This window comes from Rhagoletis pomonella, unplaced genomic scaffold (assembly GCF_013731165.1).
Source record: "Rhagoletis pomonella isolate Grant_MI unplaced genomic scaffold, Rhpom_1.0 Rhpom_scaffold_00007, whole genome shotgun sequence".
In the NCBI taxonomy this organism is placed as follows: Eukaryota; Metazoa; Arthropoda; class Insecta; order Diptera; family Tephritidae; genus Rhagoletis; species Rhagoletis pomonella.
The window spans coordinates 3582353-3602636 of NW_023458561.1; the positions used below are offsets into that span (position 1 = coordinate 3582353).

General features: G+C 33.6%; 1 protein-coding gene across 1 annotated transcript in view; it reads left to right on the plus strand.

Annotated features, from left to right (window-relative positions):
• LOC118742255 (ryanodine receptor) overlaps positions 1–20284 on the plus strand; it is a gene marked incomplete at its 3' end in the record, with an annotated part of 525243 nt that overhangs the window by 361924 nt on the left and 143035 nt on the right. Inside the window, 2 exon segments of the mRNA XM_036474193.1 lie at positions 14812–15009; positions 15074–15189. Of these exon segments, the coding sequence (XP_036330086.1) occupies positions 14812–15009; positions 15074–15189 (314 nt within the window).

Consider the following 20284-nt stretch of genomic DNA (forward strand, 5'->3'; position numbering starts at 1 on the left):
CAACACCAAAAACTAAAATAAACAAATGTATTTCTGCCATGAAAAACAGCTTCTCATAAAAATACAATCGCCGTTCAGAGTAGAGGTATACGTCTCCGAGCCACGCCACCGCCGCCGCCGTTTTTTGTCATTTCTCACGCGCCGCCGCCGAGTCACGAAAATATCGGCGCGGCGGCGGCGTTCGGTGCCTAAGGAATTTTGTACAAAATTTTCATGTTGTATGCACATTGAAATACATCGTTTGAAGGAACTACATAAATACTACTGGTATAAAAACACTATTTTAGGAAATAAAAATTACATTTTTAAAAAGAGTTTTTTTGCATATTTTGGGCCACTGAACATTTCAAAAAAAGCGTATCTCAGAAAAAACATAGGTAACACGTTTTTCGATCGAAAGCGTTTATTACAGTTAACTTAGGGTCGAACACTGGTAATCTGACGATTTTTTCCGCAGTAGAAAATTTTTTTTCAATACTACAACAATACTACTTTTTTATATACTACATCAACAAGAAAGTTATAACACATCAAAAACTTTAACGCCAATATCTCAGAAAGCAGTTTTAACAGAAGCGCCGTTATTGCATCTAAGTCTTAAATTATTGGAGATAAAACAAAGACTAGTGGATTTTCCTGTGTGTGTTTTTTTAAATATTTTAAACAGAATTTTATTAAAAAGCAAACACTTTTTTGCTAATTTTCACATTTGTAAGTTACTTTATTCTGGGGTCCCACACACGTATACAAGAACTAGGTGGCTGTGTGAAAATTACGTTAGTATTCCTAAGTGATGGGCAAACCCCGCTTCCGCGCATCGCAATATTTTCTACACAGAGTTAAAGTCCCCCTTTTTGGTAAAAATTACTATTATTTTGCATTATATCTGTTCTTCTTAGAAAAATTTGGCGCTTAATATATTAGTGGAAATTTTAACCATTTATAAGCCATTTTTGGGGGTGGGTGGGTCAAAAAGGCCCGTTCTGGTGGGAGTTGATGGGTTAAACTTTTGGAAAAAAGTAGGCCAACCTTATTTTCAATATATAACCCGCAAAAAATCGTAAGAACTCCGTAATTAAACATAACGGTTGATAAGCTTATTGCAAAAAATTATTGATAGCGACATAATTACCCCAATAACTTAACCTTTAATTTTTTTTATTTCTTTAAATTGAAATAGAACATACGGATTTGTAGAGTACATAGAGATGTATGTATATTAGGATGCCCATCGAAAATCGTTTAGTACTACATATTTTCAAATTGTGGAAATGATCGGTGGTCAAAATTTAAAAAATTCTTAAATTCAAGCAAAAATAGTCATTCAAAATATCATGAATCTAGAAAATCGTATTTTCTGACCTAAATCGACAGGCCGTGACCTCTAAATGGCCTTTAAAAAATCTATAAATATAGGCAATAATATTTCTCATAAAAACGAATAAAATTAAGGGCTAGGGTCTTTAAATTTTCAAAAAAAGCATTTTCGATGGGAAACCTAATGTATGTATATACTATATAGATACGGTGACCATCCGTTCAGTTTTTTGCAAGACCGTACTGTTATTTGAAGGTCTGTCCTGCGTACTTTTTCAAAACAAAAAACCCCCAAAATGTACTGATTTTTTCCAAGTGTCCTGCCTTTGTCCCGCATTTTCTTCGATATTTTAAAATTAACTTTTCCTGGTTTCGAAGGTTCAACTAGTCAATGCGTTCTAAATATTGTACGGTTATGGACATTGGATGACGAGAAATTGAAGACCAGCATCAAATATATCGATAACACTGTTCTACAAATTTTGTGGTAATCGCTTAAGAAAAAAAGTATTTTCCAAGCCAATTTTCCTTCAGACAAGCGTTTTCGTAATTTTTTCGAAAAACGTGTTTTTGGTACATTTCGAACCTATTCGTCAATATCTCATAAAAAAATTATCCGATCAACATAAGCGACCTGCAGTCCTCTTACAAAAATATATGAGTAGTCCTCTTGCAAACAGCGTTATGTGATTTTATAATCATAAGCCATAAATTAAGAAAAAACGTCTACAACAACAAGTAACATCCAAATTGTATATTTCTTTTTATTATCTGAAAATTTGGATCTTATTTATCTAATAACATTAAAAATCAAAATCGCAGTGTGGTAGAAATTAAATATAGGGAGTTTTGAAACAGTAAGTTTTATATAGCCAGCTTTTTTAAGCTTTTCGCGTTCTCTCTTCCATGAAGGTAGGTCTGCTTCTTTTTTGAGACGTCTTCCACTAGGCACCGAAACTACCTCGTTTTCTTGCAGTTTTCCAAGTTCATCAGAAGATGGAGACTTTTAAACTTGTATAAATACGTACAATAAATATTATAGCGACTTTTGAAAGTATATATATACATACAGTAAGTATTATAGCGACTTTCGCAAGAGTAGCTAACATTTGATGCTATTTTTTCAGAATATATAATGATTTTGCACTGTATTGTTAGTGGACATGAAACTACTTTAAATACTGCTACGTTAACCACCAAAAACTAAAAATCTAAAAAATTTTACATAGAGCACTTTGCAAGTGGACTACTCATATTACTTTGCCGATTTAGATGAAAATTGTTAGTCTTTTAAGCGACCAAAATCGAAAAATTGAAATTTCCATCATTTTCTTTTTACAGTAAATGAAAATCTGATGAGAAATGTAGATGTTACGGAACACAATCTGCACAAAAAATATATATTTTTGCAAAGAGCCCATCAATAACTTTCGAACTGTTGGTCGTTTCATGAGATTTGAGGAATAACTGAAAAAGTACTAAAAATACGTTTTCGAACAAATCTCGAAAACACTTCCTTGAAACCATGGGTATTTTTTTCGTGTTCAACGACCAAAAGTTTGCCTAAAAAAATTGCTTTACAGATGTTCATATTTCGTGTAAAGTAGTATGTTATATGCCTTAATATAATTTTGTAAACATTCATTACTAAAAGATTAATACCAATGAAGCAAATCTGATTTATGTTTAAAGTTTAAAATTGGATTAATAATTAAGAAATATACACTCTTCGTTATTTGAATAGCGCATCCTGTTAACACTTAGTAGGTACAGTTTCATTTTGTTTGTTTATTATTCATTAAGTTTTTATAAAAATATAGCATATTCTACGTCTACATCCAATTTAATAATTTAAAAAAAAAAAATACAAATAAACATAAGGGCGACAATTTTTTTGTTGACGGTGCCGCGCATTTTCTTCCATATAAAAATTTTGTCAAGCATAGTTTGTATGATAGAAAATCAAAAAAAAGGGTGCGCTATCCAATTGACGAGGAATGTATATATGTAGTATATTTTTGTTATTTTTATACTATGCAATTATATCTAGGTAAATTTTTTGAAAAATTGTCCTGCATTTTCAAAATATATTTATGGTCACCGTATATATAGACATTCTTCTGTTCGCCCATCTATTAGCAGCAGTCACTCAACATTTGAATTCAATGAATGAATTTAATAGAATTATAATCTGATGACATGGTAAGATTAGAAGCCTCATGGCTCTTTGGAATCTACCTTATGGGCACTAGCGCTGGCGTTTCCAGACGCGCCGGCGTCGCCGCCGCCGCCGATTCTTTTTGAAGTTGTACACGCCGCCGCCGCAAAGCCTGTCGGTGAAAACTTCTAGTTCGGAGTGGGCATAAAACAGTAGGTCCCTCCCCTTTGTGTAACAAAATCGAGGCGCACGCCACGCATCGGAGGAGAAGCTGGACCAAACACTAACATATTGTGACCAGATCGAAAAGGTATGTGTGTGCCGGTGGGGTGCAATAAGGCCATACGCAATAAAGCCATATTGGAAATAAAGCCATATTTTTTTGGTAATAAGGCCATAAATTCGATATGGCTTTATTTCCAATTACAATTGGTAATTAAGCCATATGGCTTTATTTCGCTTTCAAATTTGTACGTTTCTTTTATTTGAACAATGGAAAAAGTTCGCAACAAAACTACTAAACCGCCTTGAACTACAACATCACCTTAAACATGCAATTACTCTCCTTCGCGTCCAGCCGGCCCCCGCGCTCCGCCCTTCACACGCGGCGCGGTGCGGGGAGCCAGCAAATGTGCACCCGCCAGGTTATGCACTCGCAAAATTAAAACTTACCTAAGTACATATATTTATTTTTATGGCTTTATTGCCTAAAAATATGGCTTTATTGCCATATGGCTTTATTGCGTATGGCCTTATTGCACCCCACCGTGTGTGCCTAGCTTATGTTCAATTTCCAGCTTCTGTTTTAGCATTAAATCCCCTTTTTTTGCTAAAAAGTTAAGGAAATTTATGAACTAAGTAAACTGCACGGAAAAAGTATGACTTCTAAGAAAAATGTATTTGACCATCGTATTGAATTATTCGTGGACGAAGATAGAGACGATTCCTTATTGTTGTAATATATATTTTCTTAATCAGTAAAACCATACTCTATTATATTAGCCAATCTTTTCTCTGTGTAGAACCGCATTGATGTTGCACATATCTAATTTTCCTATTGAATTAAGTGAGATGCGCGAGCACCCTGGATAATTGTTTAGTTCCATTTTTTTACAGTGAAATCAAACATCGTAATTGACAGAAAACAATATTTGACTTCATTCTCTCAACTTTACATAATATAGAAAACAGGAAATATAATAAAATAAGATATATTATATCTTACTTTTTGATGTGTCAAAATTTCATGTGAAAACAATGTGTTGCTGGAAAAATTTCACGGCTATGAACAGAATACTAAACTTTTGTTAAAAAAGTACCAGAAAACAATTGTATTCATCAAAAATTCTTGTCTTTGCAAACGCTAACCGAATAATGAAGGTAGAGTGCCAAAATTTTTCCACAATTATTTTTTGAACCGACAGCGAAATTTGCATATGGTACCGAAAGAAACAAAACTTCCGTATTGTTTGCCACGGCCTACAAATATACATATGGGCGATTTCAGCGAAAAAACAAGTAAGAAAGTCTAAGTTCGGGCGGACATTAAATACCCGGCGCAAGTATGAAATATATGTTTTCCACCTTTCCGAAAACTACCACTACATTGTAAGCCGGGGTGCTTTTACCTCTATTTTAAACATCTTCGATACAATGTTCAGTTAGACATAATGAGATAAACTTATATAATCATATGTGGGCGATATCACGCCCATTTTCCAAAATTCCAAACACTGTTATTGCATTTCAAGGGATTGTTTTAGTATCAATTTTGAGTAATTTAGCGTCCTTAAATTTCGAAATATTGAAGTTTCAAGCATTTCTAAATTTACCTTTATATGAAAAGCGGCCGTAATTTTAGTCCGATTTCAATAGTTTTCAACGTTATGCTTTTGTGTGGATAGCACAATAACCATGCCGAGTTTGGTACAAATTGGAACGACGGTTACCAAGATACATATATCTGATGATAGGGGGGCGGTGCCACGCCCATTTTCCAAAATTTTTCCAAAAATGCATTTCATGGTAAAGAATTGTTGCAGGCATTAATTTCGAATAAATTAGCTTTAATATTTACTGATTTATCGAGTATTTCGTATTTCTCTAAATTACCTTTATATGGTATGTGGGCGTGGTTATTGTCCGATTTTCAAAATTTTCGGACATTTGGTATGCTGTACCAAGGCCTACAACTGTGCCCAGTTTGGAAGAAAGTGGTGCAGCGGCGTGTCCACGCCCATTTTCCAAAAATTTATAATATTCTTATTTTTCGTCTAAAAATTATTGTAAATATCAATTTTAAGTGAATAATCTTCAGTAGCTACTAAAATATCGCCGTTTTCGTATTTCTGAAATTTACCGTTATATGGGAGGTAGGCGTGGTTATTGTCCAATTTTGCACATTTTCAATACCATGCCTCCTCAAAAGAAGTGCACACACCAAGTTACGTCAAGATATCTGAATTTTTACTCGAGTCACCGCTTAATCGATTTCTCGTTTCATTCTGACCATTTATGTATACATTTGTCTATATCTATCTCGATTCGTTTTGCCTGTTACAAACAACCGTTATGTGAACAAAGTATATAATACCCTTGCACACAAGTGCGCTCGGGTACAGGGTGTCCAGATTGTTTAAATAAAAAGCGCAATTTCTGAAAAAAAACGCCAAAAATCGCAATTTTTTTTTAATAAAATTCTTTTATTTTAAAAATTAGATCTTTTTATAATATAGTTTTTAAAACCAAAAACGAATATAATCCCTTCAGAGGGTAAAATTAGAATGCGGATTTTTATGCAAAATACAGAGCCTAGAAATATGTGCCACATAACAATAAACAATGTTTATAAATTTCTACTCATTTTGTTTACAGTTAAGTGGTACATATTTTTAGGCTCCGTTTTCTGCATAAAAATGCGCAGGCTAGTAATAATAAATAACACAAATCACTTATATAATAGTGATGTACAAACAATTTTCTTTAAAAATATGCATACTTTTTAAAAATATTTGTTTGAACACATTTTGCTATACGACTGCGCAATTATTAAATTTTTTATAACTCATATAAATTGATTAATCGCACAATCCGCTTTTAAGAGCTCGGCGCTAAAAGTTAAATAAAACCTATAATAACGCGAGATCAGCTTTTTCCACAATTTCTTCAAAATCGCCTAAAGTGTCTGAAAAATTTACATTTCTGTTGTTGTCATATATTGAGCTATTCAACCTTGATAACATACTGTTTGATATTGGAAATGTTTTGCAGCAGAAACTATTAGCCTTCATATAACACTTTATTCGAACTATTGAATTAAGGCTTTCCAACCTCATCCTATCTCGAATCTTAGTTTTTGTTGAATTCATTACGGAAAAAACTCGCTCAACAAAGCATGTGAGTGCGGCAAGGATAATAATATGAATTTACTTATATATATTTCCAAACATTTTATTGCCTCTTGCGGTTTTCACTCCGTAAGCAATTATCGAAAGTTCTTTGGAGGCGGATGGAATGGTTCTGAGAAAAGTTATTCCATGGGAAAGTTAAAAGATTTAAATATTCAGTTTCCGCTGCTTTTCTTTCCCTCAAAGTCAAATAGTGAATTGGCAGGTCCCTGAAACTCGCCCTCTTGTGGTTCACACACTTTTCTGGTGACAAAATCAAAGCTTTTTTAAAAGTACTTAATTGACTAGGTAATCGTTTCAAAAGTTCTTCGATTAGGGTGATTAAATATTTTTGACAGTTTATGCAAGAAGTAAGTTTTTGATAAAATTTTGGAAAATGGGCGTGGTACCGCCCACTTATGATCACATATATGTATCTCGGTAACCGTTCTGGCAAATTGTACTAAACTCGGTATGGTTATTGTGCTTGCCACATAAAAGCAAAACGTTCACAACTATTGAAATCAGACTAAAATGACGGCTTTTGATATAACGGTAAATTTCAGAAATGATTGAAACTTCAATATTTCGAAATTTAAGGACGCTAATTTACTCAATTGATACACCCCGGCTTACCATGTAGCGGTAGCTTTCGAAAAGGTGAAAAACATATATTTAATATTTGCGCCGGGTATTTAATGTTCGGCTCCGCCCGAACTTAGACTTTCGTACTAGTTATAATGGGTAAGGCTTCCTCAAGTGGGAGCCGAATTTACCAAGACTAATATTTTTCAATAATATTCAGGCAGCGTCGAGTTCTGTAGTCGAAAAGTACACTGTGTAACTTTTGTTGCACCATTTCAAATAGTTTTTTTTTAAATAAACAATTGAAAATTTTTGCAGTGTTTTCGAAGTTTTTATTTTTCTTTGAATGTAAGTGTCCGATTAAAAAAAATTGTTTGGTGCAGATTCAAGAAACATTAAACTGTACAATGAAATTATTTTCGTTACAAAAATATTTTGGTTTTTTGCTTTTCAGTAATTTTTTTATGAACAATTTAACATTTAAACAATTTCTGCGCCTCGTGGACGAAATTAGTTAAAAACAACTGATGTAATAAACATTTCTGTATTTATCTATGAAAAAAATGCGTGCATTTCGATATAGTTTGGTCGGAATGGATTTTTATTTGCTAGCGTGCGCGCCCGACTCCCGCGGGCATGCGAAATTCGAGCATGAGAAATAAAAGTGGAACGATTGAAACATTGCATTTCTTTCTTGTGCATGAAGTCAACGCGTATTGCGTGCGATCCAGCCGCGAGAGTCGGGCGCGCATGCTGGCAAATAAAAATTCATTCTGACCAAACTATATCGAAATCTACGCATTTTTCCATAGATAAATGCAGAAATTCTTATTACACAAGTTGTTGTTAAATATTTACGTCCACGAGGCGCAGAAATTGTTTAAATGTTCTATGGTTCAAAAAAAAATTGGAAAGCAAAAAAAAACATATTTTTATAACGAAAGTAACATCGTGCGACAAAAACCAAAAATTTTTAAAACACACAAAAAAAATCAATATATTCACAAAACTAGGATCCAAATTTAGTACAACTACGTTTTTCATTTTTCTCTCTGACGTCAGGGCTTTTTTAAAAAGACTTTGAAATTTCCAGGATATGATTGAATAAAAAAATTATTTAAAAGATTTGGCGCGCTATGTAGAAACAATATGGGTATAAGTTGAAAGGAAAAATTCTGTAGAATTAAAAAAAAAATCCCTTTTTGTTGCACCAGGACGAATTAATTTCGAAAATGTCCTTTTAAAACTTTATCCTTGAATATCCTTGGAAATTTCCAATATTTATTTTAGAAAAAAATATATGTTAAGGACTAATATGTAAACTACGTCGAATTTCGTCCTTCTAACTGTATTATATTTAGATAAGAAAAAATTCACACTTCTCTTTATAAGATATTGATAGTTACAATATACATAAATGAAGAGACTAAAATCATTACGCTGTACAGCACTCCGCTGGGTACTGGATCAAACCTATTTTTTTTTAAGAGATTGAGTCATAGGTAAAAAAGTAATTTATCAGTTTTTCGAAGTTAGCGTCCAAAATCGAGATATGGGCTTTCGAATTTCGAAATAGGATCTTTGGTAAAAAAATATTTTTTTTATTATATGTAACTAACTAAAAAACTGAAAATACAGTCGTAGACTACATTTTGCTCTTATTTAAATGGTTTATAACTTTTTTTGCAAACTTATATTACAGGTGCTATAAGGGGGCAAAGGTCGGGTCTTCGAAAAATTAAAAACCTTATTTTTCAAACAATTTTGAACTCATTTTTAAAAAATTGGTATCGTTGTAAACGTGATTAGATCACCTTCTTCTCTTCTGATATGCATATTTGTATAACTTGTATGTGAAAATTTAAAAAAAAAAAAACATTACAAAGGAAAAATACCTTTTTTTATAAAAAAAAATATTAAAAAAGAAAATAATAACCAATTTTTTAAAAATGTGTCGTTAAAGCAATCAAATTTTTTCTTCTGATATGCGTATTTGTATACTTTGTATATAAAAATTTCAGAAAAAACACTTAAAAGAATTTAAAAAAAATATAAAAAAATAACAAAGAATCTACTAACCGATTTGTAAGAATTTAGTATCGTTGTAAAGGCGATTGAACCGCCTTTCTTCTGGTCTGCATATTTGTATACTTTTTTTAGAAAAATTTGAGAAAAACACTTGAAAGTAAGAAATGCCTTTTTTTTATATAGAAACTCACTTTAAACAAAAAAATTATTAACCGATTTTTAAAAAATTGCTCGTTGTAAAGGCTACCAAAAAACTTATACTTTCTGAAACCCAAAAACCTCGTTTTATATACACAAATAAATATAATTAAAAACATGGTTTCCCTCTATATAAACTCCTGCCACCTAGATGAAAGGCTGGCTACGCCCAATTAAAGTATTTAAACCGTAGGTATATCATACGGTCAGTTTGTTCTTTTAGAGCGCATACATGGTTTCATAATAATGATTCCAGTATATTCATTTATGTATATTGTAACTATCAATATCTTATAAAGAGAAGTGAAATTTTTTTTATCTAAAACTAGTAAAGTTAGAAAGACGAAATTCGAGGATGTTGTAGTTAACATATTAGTCCTTAACATAAATTTTTTTCAAAAATAAATTTTGGAAATTTCCAAGGATATTCAAGGATAAATTTTTAAAAAGACATTTTCAATACTTATTCGTTGTGGTGCATCCAAAAATAATTTTTTTTCTATTCTACAGAATTTTTATTTTTAATAGATACCCATATTGTTATTCTACAATGCACCGCATCTTTTGAATAATTTGTTTATTCAATCATTTTCTAAAAATTTCAAAGTCCTTTTAAAAAAATCCTGACGTCAGAGAGGAAAACTAAAAACGCAGTTTTACTATATTTGGCCCCCAGTTTTGTGAATATATTGATTTTTTCGTGTGCGAAATTGACTGTCGCACGGTGTAATTTCATTGTATAGTTTAATGTTTCTTAAATCTGCACCAAAAAAAAAGTTTCATTCGGACACTTAGGCTGCGTTTCACCAAATTCATTTAGGTGAAAATTACTTTAATTTTCGGTTTCATCAATCAGTTTTAGTTTGTTTTCAATTTTGATTTAAGTGACCTATGCTCTTCACTTAAATAAAATTTTAATCAGAATAACCACACTCAGAGACGTTACACGTTTAATCAGCTGATCAATATACACACACCTCAATTTTGTGTATCTGCTGCTTACTTGTATACCAGCCCTGCTTTTATAACACAGCCTGTCAAAGCTTTAAAAGCTCTCAGTACAAATGAAAGCCTTCGCTGGCCAAGTCTGTTTTACAACCACTTTTTAATCACTTAAATAAAGAGCTTATTGAAACTGAAAATAATTTAAATGAGAATTAAACAAAAAATTAAATCAAAGTTAATTTCCACTTCAATGAGATTGGAAAAACGCAGCCTTACTTTCAAAGAAAAATAAAAATTTTCAATTGTTGATTAAAAAAAAACTATTTGGAATTTTTCAACAAAATTTAGGCAGTGTACTTTTCGACTACAAAACTCGGCGCTGCCTGAATATAATTGAAAAATGTTAACCTTGGTAAATTCGGGGCCCACTTGAAAGCTTTACTCAATATATATTGGTTATGTAAGCAGAAACATTTTTGCCAAAAATGGGTCTCGTTAGGTGGCGCCAGGGTCGAGATATTTTTAAAACCCGTATTTATGCTCTGATTTGCTTCACATTTGGCATGTTTAGTTGAAACGTAATAAGACATTAGTGGTATTCACCAAATTGAGCTAGTGGCCTGCCACTCTGGCAAAAGAGCAGATATTGACAACAGTCGTTGCTCGAGCTGATCTGCTCTTTTATCAGACTGCCGGGCCATTTGCACACTTTGGTGAATACCACTACAGATTTCAAAATATAGAACCGCTGGTGGCACTGGTGTCAAAATAAAAAGTACGTTCGACATAAAATGCATGTTTTCTTCCAGTTAAAAAACAATATTAACAAAACTTTTTCAATCAAAATTTTAGTAACGTAATGTTAGGTAATGCCACGTCAGATAATTGAACTGATTAAACATAAAGTAGAAAAGATTTCTACATTTGAAAACCTGGAAAATTAGCCTTAAACATTTCCAATATTACTATAAAAACTTTTCCACAAATAGTCTTGCCAAATTCGCAAAGTTTTGCAATTTTGTAACCCAAGTCAAAATCCCCTTCTGCTTTTTTTTAACGTCACGCCAGAGCGTATGTTTACTAATGTCTTTAAATCGCTACTACCAACAGTTGTAATTTTTTTACTGAATAAGGGGACATTTAATTGCTGTGCAAATTTTAATCCTTTTTACAGCTTTTACTTTTTACATTTTTTTTTTTACATTTTGTCATACGAGAGTAACGTAACGCTATATTTTACATAGTATACATACGCTCACACCATTATATCTGCGTACACCCTTGTTTTTTTTTTTAATATTCACAATAAGATTGCTCACACGTGCCTGGTCATCAGGGTATCAACGACAAAACCTGATAACCAGGCAAGCGTGAATAACCTCAATGTTTTCCATGCTGGTACATGCTACAAAGAAAACCATATAAATCAAAATTTTTCTTACTGTATATAAAATTAAAAAAATATTTTACGAATTTTCATCAAAATTTTAAACTTTTTACTTAGATAAAAAAAAACTTGCATGCACTTTTATAGCCTATTCAATTTTAGTATAAGAATGTACAAATTTTATGTGTGGAGAAAAATGCTTAGAGCCATCAGCAAAAAAAAAAACACTAAAAATCAACGGAATTTCTTAGCTACTGTAAATTTGTACACTGGTATACTAAAACTAAATGGCCTATAAAACTGCATAGCTACTTCAAATTTTTACATCGTACTAAAATTGAATAGGCCAATTCCTGTTCGTGAAAAGGTGAAGTGAAAACATTTTTCCTCACTTTACTTAAAATTAAGATTGTGTTTCGAGAATCGCTTAAAAAGCTATATTGAAATGATAAATTGAACAAACTAAATTTTCTACGAAATTGAAGTTTACATTTTCACTTAACAGGTTCATAAAAACAGAATTGGCCCCCAGAATTTTTTCTTTTTAATAAGAGTGAAAAGTTTAAACGGTGGCGAGGAGTTGATAAGGTAGGTGCATGCATCAACTCTTATGCAGAATATGGTCAGATGAACGCTTGCCCGACGACTGGAATTTAAGTGTGCTCTTCCCAATCCACAAGTAAGGCGATCCCGCCATTCGCGCCAACTACCGCGGAATCAGCCTTCTAAGCATAGGTTATAAGGTCTTATCGAGTGTATTGTACGATAGACTGAAGCCCACTGTCAACGAACTGATTGGACCTTATCAGTGTGGCTTTAGGCCTGGCAAATCCAGCATAGATCAGGTATTCACAATACGCCAAATCTTGGAAAAGACCAGCGAGAATAGGATCGACACACACCATCTATTTGTCGATTTCAAAGCCGCTTTCGACAACACGAAGACAACTTGTCTTTATGCCGCGATGTCTGAATTTGGTATCTCCTCGAAACTAATACGACTGTGTAAAATGACGTTGAGCAATACCACCAGCTCCGTCAGAATAGGGAAGGACCTCTCCGAGCCATTTGATACCAAACCAGGTTTCAGACAAGGTGACTTCCTCTCGTGTGATTTCTTTAATCTGATGTTGGAGAAGATAATAAGAGCCGAAGAACTGAACCGCCCAGGCACAATACTTTACAAGAGCGTATAATTGATGGCCTATGCCGACGACATCGATATTATCGGTAAAAACCTACCGGCTACGGGCTACGTCTGCTCTGCCTTCTCGGCTCTGCTGGTGAACGAGGACAAAACGAAATATATTCTGTCATCACACAAACAGTCAGAGCATACGCGTTTTGGCACCCACGTCACTGTTGACAGCTACAAGTTTGTAAAAGTAGACGCCTTCGTTTATTTGGGAACCAGCATTAATACTAATAATAATGTCAGCCTTGATATCCAACGGAGAATCACTCTTACCAACAAGTGCTACTTTGGACTGAGTAGGCAATTGAGAAGTAAAGTCATCTCTCGTCGTACAAAGATCACACTCTATAAGCCACTTATTATGCCTGTGCAGGTGTATGGCGCGGAGGCATGGACATGAAAACATCTGATGAAGCGGCTCTTGGAGTTTTCGAGAGAAATATTCTGCGAAAGATTTACGGACTTTTGCGCGGTGGCGATGGTGAATACCGCAGACGATTTAACGATGAGCTGTATGAGCTTTACAACGATATAGACATAGTGCAATGAATTAAAATTCAGCAGCTCCCCTGGCTTGGTCATATCGTTCGAATGGACAGAAACGCTCCTGCTCTGAAAGTATTCAACGCGAGCCGCGATGCTGGTAACAGAGGAAGAGGAAGGCCTCCTCTGCGTTGGAAAGACCAGGTGGAGAAGGACTTGGCTTCACTTGGCATTTCCAATTGGCGTCAGTTAGCACAAAAGAGAAATGACTGGCGTGTTGTTTTGGACTCGGCCAAAATCGCTTAGGCGGTTACAGCGCCAATAAAGAAGAAGAACAAGAAAAGTTTAAAGTGTTGATGAAAATTCGTTAAATTTTCTTTAATTTTGTATACAGTTTAAAACTTTGATTCATATATTCATATTTTGGTAAAAAAATATAAAAAAAAATTACAGAATGTACGCAGATACAATGGAGCGAGTTTATGTTTGTTTATTAGTCAGACCAAAATAAAAAATAAGACATGCATACCGTCGAATTCAGCTAAAGTATTATAATGCAGGAATCATTGCGTGTACTCCAATATTAGTTACAAAGTATTACATATCAGGTCGATTCATGTTTTTGTAGAGCTGGGTCCACTTCATACATAGTACATACCTCTCATTTACTGCAAGATTCGCAAAGCTCAAAAATGGAAATTTTCGGGAGTCGCATTTAATTTTTTCAATTTACTTATAAAGTACAGATAATGGAGATAATTTTTTTCTTCTCACGCAGAAACTACACACAATGAAACATGATATAACGAGTAATTCTCCACAATCTTCCAAATTTTCCATTTTCGAGTTGGTACAGTCTTTTAGCGAATAAGTGACAAGCTATGGATACATAGCTCATAATCTTTAGTTATAGTAGTATACGTAACATTTCCCTCAGACAAAAAATATATTGTATTTTCTCCTTTTTTCATGTACCTATGCACAACGATCTCTTGCACATGTATACATCCATACATATGTATAAATGAATCAATGCGTAAACTCGCATTCCTCTTTCCCCTCACGCGCAACATGAATTACATACAATAAAAAACTTACATAACCACATTCGCATAAACCGATTATGAAGATCCCCTGTATGTATCCAAACATCTAGTTTACCAAGTGTTTCCAGTGAACCGATACCCAACATCGATCAGCTTTACTCTCCGAAATTTCCGCTGGAAATAGTAAGGGAATTCGTAATGGAGGCATTAAAGGAAGCGGTTGAAGTAAATCAGGTGCACAATCGAGATCCTATTGGGTGGACTAACGAAAACTTATTTCTGTAAGTACTTGGAATCCGAGAATTTTAAGCTAAAAGTATTAAAATATTTATCTGTTCTTTACAGTCCTCTTATTAAGCTTACAGATCGTTTACTATTAGTTGGTGTACTAACAGATGAAGATGTACAGAAATTACTGATAATGATTGATCCGGAAACATGGGATAATACGTTCGAAAAAGGTTTGAACTACGTAGTAATTAACAATATTATTAGTAGGATATTTATTCCATTAAAGAAGTGGTAAGGTCGGTGACCTGCAATAATGTCATTGGAATTTGTGTCAGTTGACATAAATTCACTTTTGTACCGAAATTGATGTCAATAATATTAGCACAAAGTCCAAAAGTAAGTTTATGTCAATTGACATTAAGTCATCTGGGAATTGATTCACACCCTAGGTTGGGTTAGGTTAAACTGGTAGCTCTTCAAAGAGTTCACTCGGAGGCTGCGAAAGTCCATTGTGATACCCATGGGGGTTACCCCAAGCCTATCCCTACATATCTTCGAACCATTTTGATTTTCTGGCGAATCCCAGCAGTCCTTCCAGAGGATCTTTCCCCAAGATATCCAGATACTCGAAGAAATGGTCCCCATGAAACTTAAGGCGTTTTCCTCGTAGTGCTGGACACTCGCAAAGGAAGTGCTGGACGGATTCTAACTCCTCCTCATCCCTGCAGCTTCTAGAGAAATCGTTATGCGGGGCTGCGAAGCAGTCCGAGTCCAGTCCAACCACGGAAGCTCAGCCATGCGCGAGGATATACCGCCGCGCACAGGTCGACAGAGCCTCGTTAGCGATAACAGGGGCCACGAAGCCTTGACGGGCAGATAGGTTATAGATTCACTTCACTCCCCCATTAGACACCCTAAAAGTGAAGTGATGTTAGAAAAATTAATTTTGTTATCTAGACTTAAGTTCACAAAATTAAAGTGTGTTGATGTCAATCCGATGGATCTGTATTTCGTGCATAGCCGCAGAAAACTAAACTCAGTAAATTCAACAGACGACTTCTCGGTGACAAAAAAAGATTTTTTAAAGCTTTAAAATGAATTTTGGAGGGGAGGAGTAGTACTTTTAAATAACGAGATGATCTTTCTGAAAAAAATTTTTTCATCGAGTTACAGGAGCTCAAATGTGCCCAAAAACCGTGATTTTTGCACGTATAGGTTAGAATATCTCAAAATTCTGATGTGATAGAGCAATTCTGTGGCCAGATTTGAATTCAGCGCACCGAAAACCTTCGGTAAACTATAGTCTCGTTTCTGGGTAAGGAGATCGGTCTTATTTTGTCGGCCTGTGTAATAAACACTTATTAATTTATTTATTGAAGAATTACATGGAAATATTTCAAGTAACAAATACTTAGTTTATAAATATCAAATTCCATTACATATAATGCCTTGAAAATTGCGCTTATTTGCAAAGCTCTCCTGCACGGTGCAAGGGATTTGGATTACGTCCGCTTCTCTTAACCACTTACATAAGTTGCCCAGCGGCGCACTGCTAAATGGGGTCCGTCCACAACATGCATCGCGTAATTCATACAAATAATTGATTAAAACACCGCTGACCCAATTTAGAAACGAATACGTATTGTAATGAACGCCCAAAAAGTATTTGGTCACATCATACTCTCCGATTACAAACAAAACAAGCATGTAAAGGACGCTAATTACAAAGCGGTCATGCTTATAGAAAATTAATCTGGGTTGTAATCGATTCCTTCCGATATACCGCCTTCGAAGTGTTCAAGGAGTGCATTTATGCGCTGCACAGTGCGGCCGAAATTCAAAAGTGCTTTGAAGAAATGATTCGAATTTTCGTACTATGGGGTTTTCCGGGTCACTAATTTATTTATTTATTTATTTATTGACAGTCTTTAAGACCTATAAAAAATCTTGTAAATTACTTTATTAACTGATTTAATTTAATTGATTGCTCGTCTACTAATGCCGAATTTCCACTAGGCATTGAAATGACAAAAAATGTATGCCATTTAAAAAAATGCCATATGGAAATGAACTTAATGACTATTTTTTTAATGTAATGACACAATTATTTTTTAATGCCCGACTTTGTCATTTGCCATTTTTGCCATTTAATACTATAATAACACTAATATATAATACCATAATAATACTATACATTAACATTTTTCATATTTTCTTTACTAATTTTTACTTATTTTCAAATACATACTTTATACATTTATACATATTAATTTATTGTACAATTAATTAATTATTATACGTATATTATAGCCTTGGGTTGGATAGCTGGCGAGGCCTGGTATCCAGTCTATCTTTAGGTTCAGCAGGCGGAAACGCCTAGTCAATAAAGGCGTTTACCATGGTCGGAAAGGCCGAGTTTTCGATCCATGTTCTTTTCATAATTATTTTGCCGTGAAATGGGTGGAAAGCTCTAGTTTCCGCTCCGTACTGCGAACGAGCTGTTTGGCATGGTCGGAAAGGCCGGGTTTCCCATCCATGCTCGTAACGTCTCTCATATGCTAGTATCTTGTTAGAATGGGGAGGCCCAATGGCAATCTTATATGTATTTTTTGCAACGCTCGTATAATAAACTTTTGAATTTTTGTAAGCTATTGCAGCTTCTCATATCTACGGGCAGTTCATTAAACATTTTGAAACCTTTATAGTACAAATCTCTCTTTTGATTTTCCGTCTGGCAAAATGGAAGTTTAAAGTTATCCCTGACTCTAGTTTCATAGGTGTGAGTGTCACTGCTGTACCTAAAGTTATCACTCAAGTATGTCGGAAGGGTCCCATTCTTTAAATTATAAATAAAGTTCATTGTATGGGAAAAGATTAGTTGTTTCACATTTAACCAGTTTAAATTGTTCAGCATTGATGAAATGCTGGTATCGTATCGGGCGTTAAGTATGTGCTTCATAGCTCTATTTTGCAGCCTCTCTATATACGTCTTAGGTGTTATAAACAGGATAGTGGGGCAGTATATAAAATGTGGCTCAATAATTGATCTGTAAACCATAATTTTATATCTTCTACTTAGATGTTTACATGTCCTTTTCATAAATCCAATTTTCTTCGACGCTTTGTTGACGGTATAATCAATGTTATCATGGAATTTTAATTTATTATCAATTAAATCACCAAGATATTTAATTGTAGTAACCTCTGTAATTTTTTCATCCCTAACATGTAAATCGTGTCGCCCTAATCTAGTTTTATTTGCTGAAGAAATAATCATATAATTGGTCTTTTTTACGTTTAACATTAGCTGTCAGAATTTCAAAATTAAAAATGGCAAAAATTACAAAAAATATTTCAAAAAATCAACCGTAAGTCCCAGATACGTTAAACTTGTTTTTTCTTATACTTAAATTAAATGGGCTACAAACAGCATACTCAAAATCTTTCTTTGAAATCTAATTAAAAGCTCGACATTTTTACATACAATTGAGCTAAGATAAGTGTGTTAAAAAAAAGGCGTGAGTACCTAGGTACTCATGAAATTTGATGTGTAAACATATGCGTACGGCAAAGCATAAAAGTACGTTTAAATATAAATATAATCTCAATCAAAGTTCGTTAGGTGTCAAATTAGTTCTGCTTGTTATTCTCACCACTCGACGAAAAGTTAAGCTTCTTCTCTGTGCCACCGTGCTCACTTTTTTCTGCTACACATATTATGCTATTTAAAAATATTTTAACTTAATATTTTATTAAAAACACCTTTACAAACCTTTTTTCCTTGCTAGCGTCAATTTTTGTTTACTTTTACATTTCACATTCCTCCTCTTCTTTGCAAGTATAACCGATAAACTAGGTTGGACACCAAAAAGTTATCGGTTTAATCTGATATTATTTTATAATTATAATTTTGTATGGCTAATCTCTTTTTATAATTACAGAATGGGGTGTTAAGCTCGAAAATAGGAAAATCTTTTCAAATATAAACCTATTATTAGGCGATTCAGTTACATACATACACATGTAGGTTGGGTTGGAAATTGAACATTAATTTCACTTAATTTTATTCAGTTTGCTGATTTATTTATTTTTTATTCAGTTTCATTTTTAATTCTTTTAATACATGAAATTATCGGTATGATTGATAAAATATTCGCATATACCTACTTGTGACTCAAGGGTGTTAAAATATCTTGGATACACCGCATCAATTACTCTTTTTGAGCTTTTAGTTTGAGCATTTCTATTTGTACACATTCACAAATTTAGTTTTTCTTTTAGGAATATAATCTGTGGTTCTGCTGCATCTGTCGTTAGGTTTACGTTAAAGTCATGAATACATCTGAAATACCATCTTTTGTTTGCAAAATGGAAAGCTAAATTCATTTGTTAGGCATTTCTTCTTACTCTCGTCTTCTCTTTGTGCAATCTTGTATTAGCCATGATCCAGTACTCAATGGACTTCCATATTTTTACACGAACTTGCAGGAAGATTCAGAAAAAAGAATTGTGAAGAGAATGAAGTTACAAGATTTTAACCGATGTTTTTTTTTGTTCCCGTACTTTTTGCTGTTTCTAACTTTTTACTCCCACTTCAGAGAGTGATTTTGCTGTTTGACAATTTACAGGATTTTACACGAAAAACGATCAGAGCTATTATATCATCCATACATATGTCTATATACATATATTCATGTATGTTCATCAGCTATCAACGGTCCAAGTTAAAATTCCTTCAGTATTTTTTAGAATTTTCGCCTTTATTATACTTGACAGTCCTCTTTTTTGACCAATTGTCCTGGCAATTAATTTATTTTATAGGGGACGCCAAATGTTTATTTTAATGCCCCGTACTTGTCCCGTATTCGGGTTCGGTATTTCGACGCCTTCAAATCTCATTAAAATAGCATGTCTATGAACCAGTTTTAAATGATGTTGGAACATGATCGTAACTTTCTCCATAAAGAGTTATTATTTTTTAATCTGAATGCCTGTGCGTCGAATCGAGGAACATATACAGTAATCAAAATAAAAATTAGGATTCTAAATTTTAGCAAGGTTCGGCTATTTTCCTTTGTTTATTTAATATTTATTATTATTTTTAAGTAAGGCCCTTTTCCTAACAAAAACCATATAAATCAAAATTTCCGACTTTGTGCAAAAACTATGACAATTGATTCCGCAAATTTTCACCAAATTTTCAAATTGTTTAATCAGAACCTTTAGAAAAAAAAATTTGTTGCAGTTTTGTAGCTCATTAAAATTGAGTATAATAAAGTGCAACTGCAACGTGCTGCTCATTTGCTTCCCTATCGACAAATTATC